The 6,905-nt window shown below is 42.7% G+C and overlaps 1 protein-coding gene across 1 annotated transcript in view; it reads right to left on the reverse strand.

Annotated features, from left to right (window-relative positions):
- GALNT8 (polypeptide N-acetylgalactosaminyltransferase 8) overlaps positions 1-6,070 on the reverse strand; it is a 44,266-nt gene extending 38,196 nt beyond the window's left edge. Inside the window, 1 exon segment of the mRNA XM_021690419.1 lies at positions 5,860-6,070. Coding sequence (XP_021546094.1) covers positions 5,860-6,070 — 211 coding nt within the window.
- Positions 6,071-6,905: the final 835 nt, after the last annotated feature.

The raw sequence follows: 6,905 nt of genomic DNA on the forward strand, positions 1-6,905 counted from the left end.
AGAAGAAGAAGAAGAAGAAGAAGAAGAAGAAGAAGAAGAAGAAGAAGGAGGAGGAGGAGGAGGAGGAGGAGGAGGAAGAGGAGGAGGAAGAGGGGGAGGAGGAGGGGGAGGGGAGGAGGAAGGATCGAAGGAAGAAAAAGAAGAAGAAAAGAAACCAGTGACAGGACTCTTTTATATAGAAGAGGGCTTCTAGGATCCATGACATCAATAGCAATAGTTTTGGGAAGTGGCCTCCAAATTTCAGAGCACTTTTCCATCCATTATTTATGTCACCTTTACAACAACCCTATAAGATTTCTGTTTGGAGAGTCTCACCATATGTACCTCAAGCTCAATTCTGTGGACTCCACAGAGAAAGAGAAAAAGGAAGTAATTACTTACAATGTAAGTGCTTCTGCCTGCCAATCCACTCAAAAACACAATTCCCCTAAATTAGCGATGAAAATATAATTAATCTATCTAATTTGGACACTTTTCAGAGTAGATGGGGTGCTATTAATAGTTACATAACAAGTATCACCAGGACCACAGGTGTAAAGCAGGACCATTCTAGGCAAACCAGGACTTACCATCTCCCTACCCAAAGGAAGGAGAATCTATTAGTATCTCACAGAGAGCCAGCTTAGCTGAGTCTGATTTTAATACTAAATATATCTTCTCCTCAGTGCCATCCAAACCAGTGGCCTTGTCTCCAGATACAAGGCCCAAGGTATAGCTCCATCCTGGAGCCTGGGCACATGATCATTCAGCTAGGAATATCATCAACAGAAGAAAAACAAACCAGTTTTACCTGACTCTGCCACTTGCCCCCACCTAGGTTCACCTCAGCTTGTGCTGGCCATGCTGCCATCATTTTTCTCTCAGTGAGTACTCTCTGCACCATAGAATTACAGATGGGATCCAACAAGCACCTCTGCCCTGTCCCCCAAATATTACCCCACTCCTTGTCCTCTGTCCCCTCCTGTCCTTGGTGATCTCATCTATCCCCAAGGCTTTGCCTTTCAACTCAAGGCCACTATCACCCCCAACACACAATCTGCTGTTCTAAATTCAAACTGCCTGATTTTGAAAGTCACCTCTGCCAGCTAGCAATTGCATGGCCTAAGGAAAAGCATCTTAACCTCTCTGAATGGGGATAATCACGGCTGCACTTGCTACATAGATTTTGAGGAGAATTAAATGAGTTTGTATACATAAAGCAGTTAAAATTGTACCTATCACTTAATAAATACTCAGTCAATGTTGGTCATCATTATCATCATCACTTTCATCTCAAGTGTCTATTGGACATGTCTCTCATTTTGCTGTTTCCCGAGTTCCCCAAATTCCTTAACAACTGAACTCATCACCTTCCCCCCAAATCTCCTGAGGTTACCTCCCTATTTCTACAAATGGTAACCACTCTTCTCCTACCTACCCAACCACCAAAACTCAGGTCTCCTTTGACTCTGTTTCCCTACCTCCATTCAATTGCCTATGTGTGGAGTATGCCTCTTCCGGATAGAATTCATCCTTTTCTTTTCATTCCACTCCCACCCAATTCCCTATTGACTCTTATCTGGATTTTTGATTCACCATAGACTTATTGAGAATCTTCTCTGGCTAGTTGCTAAGGAGAGTGCCAGACAAGACAGGCTGATCCTATCCAACAATTTACCACATCAATGTTAAAAGTCCTTAGCCAGGCAGCCCTACACCTTCCTACCTGTGTGACTTTGGCCAAGGGATTTCTCTTCTTGGTCTTAGATTTGCGAAGTACCTCACAGGGTTTCTGTGATAACTAAGTGGATTACTACATATAAAGTGCTAAGGACAGAGCCTGGCACACAATAAAATTTGGCTATCAATTCTGTTTTCTGTTTCCTCTTCTGGGGGAGGGGTGGGGAGAACTGAGGAAGGGGATTAAGAAAAGTGAGAAACTTTTTAAATTGTTATGATAAGAAATTGGAGTAAGACCTGATTTCTGAAACACAGAAGCACCGTGGGACCAGAGAGGGTCAGCTGAGGCAAGTGACAATGAATTTGTAGTGGTTCAGTTATGAGAATTTTTTCAGCAGTACCAAGCACTTGAGTGAAGGCACAGAGAAGGTGATCAACTGATTTCACACAGTGTGGGGAGGTTCTTAGGTGGGTGCAACAGAACAAGTGTGCAATGGAGTTGTAGATATTGCAAAGAGCAGAGTTGGAGAAATAGTACTGTTATAGAGAAAAGTTCGATGGATGTATTGTAGTCATGAGGTTGCAATCAGGAATGGACAGCATGAGTTTGTCATTTCTAAGGTGAACAATTCTGGGAGGTGACAAAGTCCAGAATACACCATAGAAATGTGAGGTGGGATGTAGGTAAAGAACTTCACAGATGGAAAGGACAAGGTATTAAATGATGATACTGCATCACCCAGGGGGATAACAGGATTGGGGGCAGAGACAAAAACTAAACCAGGAGCCATTACAAAGTCTGTAAGGAGTGAGAAAACTCGTCAGAGAGGTCAGCCAGAGAAATGTTAGCAGAGGAAAGAGGGCAGTCAGGTTTTCATAATGAGGTAAAGGGCTACTGTGACAGACTTCTGACTCTCCTCCATTAGACCAAACCTAGATCAGATTAATATTTCCCAAGCCCAAAATGGATTATGACACTCCTCAGCACTAAACCCCAAAATGATAATCAAGGCATTCCACCATAAGGACTCACTTAGTTCCTACTAATTCTCCCTAAACTCTCTAAATTCCAACCAGACTGATAGGATCACCTTCTAGCCCATCTAGTACTTTCCTACAGGTTAGAAGAAAATCTGTGGATAATTACAGTCCAGGGGCACCTGCTTGATGAGGGGACCGTCCTATTGTGTGAATTTCCTCTGAGTAGGTGCAGCTCCATGCCACAGCACATGGCTTGGTGAGCAGAACATGGACTGAATTTCAGCTAAATATACAGCCCCTAAAAAGGAAACAGGAAAGTCTCTTCAACTTAGAGGAGGACATGTTTAGAAGGTGGCATTAAACTGGCCCAAAGGGAAGGAGAAACAACCAGGGAAGAGCTTAAAGCAAAGACAGGATGGTCAAAGCAAACTTGGTAAGAAAAATAAATTGTTGGTCTTTTATAAAAGGCTCATGTGAGTACCAAGCATATTTGCTCCAGTGGAAAATAAAAATGAGAGCAGAATTTTTATAGTTTCCCAAGTTGAATAGTATTTTTTATTCAAACTCTTCTATACTAAGTATGTGAGGGTCATAGGGTGGTCTTGGGATCTCTGTGCCTTTGAATTCCCCTACACTCCTCTTGGGGAATATCTGATTTTTCTCTTTCATTGATGCTGTCAATGGGAAATTGTTTGGGCCTAGACACTCTAGAATTAATTTGAGGATGTAAGTGCAGAGTCCATCAGGATGAATACAGTGTCACTAGACTGTCCCCATGACTATACTGAAACTTTCCAGAACCCAAGGGGGGCACACCCAATGTTGTCTTTGTGGTGGGACTTTAAAGTATCCTTAGGGAGGTTCCATCAAATTAGTTTAGGGTCATCAACCCCTCCCACAATTATCATCACATGTTTGCTTTTGTTCTTGATAGTTTACATAATTTGTGTAGACATCCTTATTGACTTATGACTTTTGTCAATCTTTTTGGAGGCAATGAGCAACCTCGATGATTGGTAATTGAACAGGCTTTTGATTTCAGGAAGCCCTTTAGGAAAGAAGAGCATTTGTGATCTGGAAACAGAGTCCAGAAGACATTCTGAAATTCATCTCAGGTGGTAGGGAGTCCCTGACACCATATCATTTTAGAGTGAATAAAGGGGGAAGCACTGAGAATAACAAGAAAAGGAACTGGTCATTGCAAAGAAAGCAGGGGAAGTACACCCAATGGTTCTGGGTGGCTCTCAAGGCATACTTTGTCCCAGCTGAAGGAAAGAGTAGTCAGGCTTGAGGCAGAAGTCCTACTATTTTAAGGCCAGAGGAGCCTGAGCCAATAGGATGAACCCTGGGATTGGGTGAGAGAGTCCTGGTGTGGTCTGGGTGCTCTGCCCCAGAGTGATGGTGACTGGTTAGGTACACAGGAATCCTCTGGTGAAGCTGTACTAAGCACATTTGCATAGTTAATGTTAACCCACTGGGGTGTGCTCAAAGCCAGGGCTCCTGGATCTTACAATCTTCTCTGTGTTTCATCTACTTTCTTGCCTTGTACCCCTCTTCCCTTCATCCTTGTCTGCCTGTCTTCTGTTTTCTCCTTCCCACAGTCATTCATTTATTCATTGATTAATAATTTCTACATGCCAGGTACAGGGAATAGAGTGGTAAGACACTCTATAAAATACTCACTAAACAAGCCCTTATGAAATTTGCCCTCCAGAAACTTGTACCACAATAAAATATGATGCATCTTATGAAGGAGGATGTAGACGGTGCTATGGTGCTTTTTCTCTCTCCCTCATCTTGTTTTCCCTTTTTCCTCCAGTCTCCATTTAAACTCTTCCTTTTGTTTCTCCTGTCTGTCCTTCTCTCTATCCCTTGGCCTCACCCTGAACCCTGACAATGCTCAGTTCTCATTATAGAAGGGATTTTCCCCATCTCCAGCTCCCATGTGCACACACTCTCATGTCTGTGCAGTCACTTCCCTGCTCACACATTCAATACTTCCCTTCAGGGGCACAAGCATTAGATCCCTCTCACTTGGGAGCAGAGGAAGCACAGCTGTGCCCCTCACTGGAGTCAGATCCTGAGACACATAAAATTCAGAGGGATTAGAGTTTCATGGTGAGCCAGAATCAAAAATAAACCCCAGAAAAGAAATTTTAAAAACCCCAGAATTCATGTGAAGAAGTTAAAATTTGGGAAATCTTGAGGGCATCTTGCTAAGTTGAATAAGTCAGACAGAAAAAGACAACTACTGTATGATATCATTTATATGTGGAATTTAAAAAAAAGAGTGGGGTGAGCAATGAGCTCATAGATACAGAGAACAGATTGGTAGTTGCGAGAGGCAGGGCATGGGGGAGGTGGGTGAAATGGGTAAAGGGCGTCAAAAGGTACAAACTTCCAGTTATAAAATAAATAAGTTATGGGATATAATGTACAGCATGGTGTCTATAGTTAATCCTGTATTTGCATATAAAATTGTTTAACTATGGGATGATGCATGTTAACTAGACTTATTATGGTGATCATTTCACAATATATACAAATATTGAAACATTATGCTGTATACCTGAAACTAACATAATGTTAGGTGTCGGTTATACCTCAACTTAAAAAGAGAGAGATTAAAATGTGATACACATCAGTCTACAGAACATTTTCTGCATATATTTCACAACTGTATGAGATCCAGCAGGTAACCTCTCATCTCCATTTATAGATCCAGAGTCTATGGCTGAGAGAGATAAGCACTTGTTGATCATGGCCATGTCAGGGTTCAATCTTGGGTCCTCTAACAAGTCCCCATTAATTCCTCATGGGAACTCACAGCAACCTGGAAGGGAGGCCTTTGCCCCAGAGTTTGTCACCTCTGTTTAACAGCTCCTGCCCTCTCAGGGGTTTTTATACTGAGCCTCAATCTCCCTGCTTACATGCATGTACCTGTGATCATGTATGTGTGCAAGTGTACCCACACACCACTCACATAGACATATCCTGCTCCACTCCCCTCAACTGCTTGCTCTGATTCCCACTAATTCTCACTTACCTCCCATTTGGAGGGATAGAATTCAATATCAGATGCTTAATTGAGCAACTGAGAAAAAGAATGTGATCTCTCATTCATTATTTCTTCCATGCCCCTTTTTTCTAAGTGTCCCTAAACACACACACACACACACACACACACACCATCCCTCCAAGTTGATATTATAAACTTACTCAGATGCCGCAAATCCACCTCCACATGAGAGAGTCTCTTTATCACTGTCTTGTTCCTTTCAGACGAAGGCAAATGAAGCTGCTTTTGGAGATTTCCCCAAACCAACTTTTCTAATGTCCTCCTGGTATAAAATACCAGGAGGACATCGGTGGCAATAACCAGAGCCAGACCAATGCAGAGGATTTTGAGGACATTTCTCCTGGACATCATACCCTGCCTCTGAAACTGTCACCTCCTGCGGACCTGAATGTGTCACTGCCCAGGTAAGCTAAAGATCACAATCAGCTGAGCTTTGTCTCTGCCGGCTGCTGCCTGCTCAGCCAGATGTTCTTCAACTGGTAAAGCTGTCACAAGCTGCCTGGCTTCTCCCTGAGCTGTGTCACATGTGTGGAGTGTGCCAGGGAAGCCACCCAATGACTGGGAGGGTACCTGGACACACTTTGCACTATCTTAGAATTCAGGTTAATGCTTGCCCCTGGAGCTGCTTCAGGCTGTGATGGGGGAGGCTTTTCTCTCTCTGTTTTGTTTCATTTTGTTTTGTTTTTTAATGCTCCCTCTCTCTGGTAAAATTGCTCTCTGAAAGGGCATGTGAAGTATAGGAGATAAATAATTTGAAAAAAGAATCCACAAAATGGGAAGCTTCCATACTATATGATTTTGAGAACAAGAATCACATCTCAGATGTCCTTTTATCTAACTCTACGGAGTCTTGAACATATTAGATGTGCAGCAAATGCTGCACATCTTGAGGAAAGACTGTCCTGCTAAATCTACCTAGAAACGGGTGGATGAGCTGGAAGCAGCCCCTGAGGGTGAGCCCCAGGGGATGGTCATGCTTCACTGGTCCCATCCTCTTTTGTCATCTACACAGTTCCATACAACATAGTTCTACTCTGCCCCAACTTCCAGTAACTCTTCTGCTTCCATACCTCACATTCACTATATGTTTGGACAAATCACCTAATCATCATCATTGTTAATTAAATACTTCAAATTGTTTTCCAGAGCCAAAAATTCAAAGTTGTTATTCTGGTGTTGGGTCCCT

This window comes from Neomonachus schauinslandi, chromosome 5 (genome assembly GCF_002201575.2).
Source record: "Neomonachus schauinslandi chromosome 5, ASM220157v2, whole genome shotgun sequence".
In the NCBI taxonomy this organism is placed as follows: Eukaryota; Metazoa; Chordata; class Mammalia; order Carnivora; family Phocidae; genus Neomonachus; species Neomonachus schauinslandi.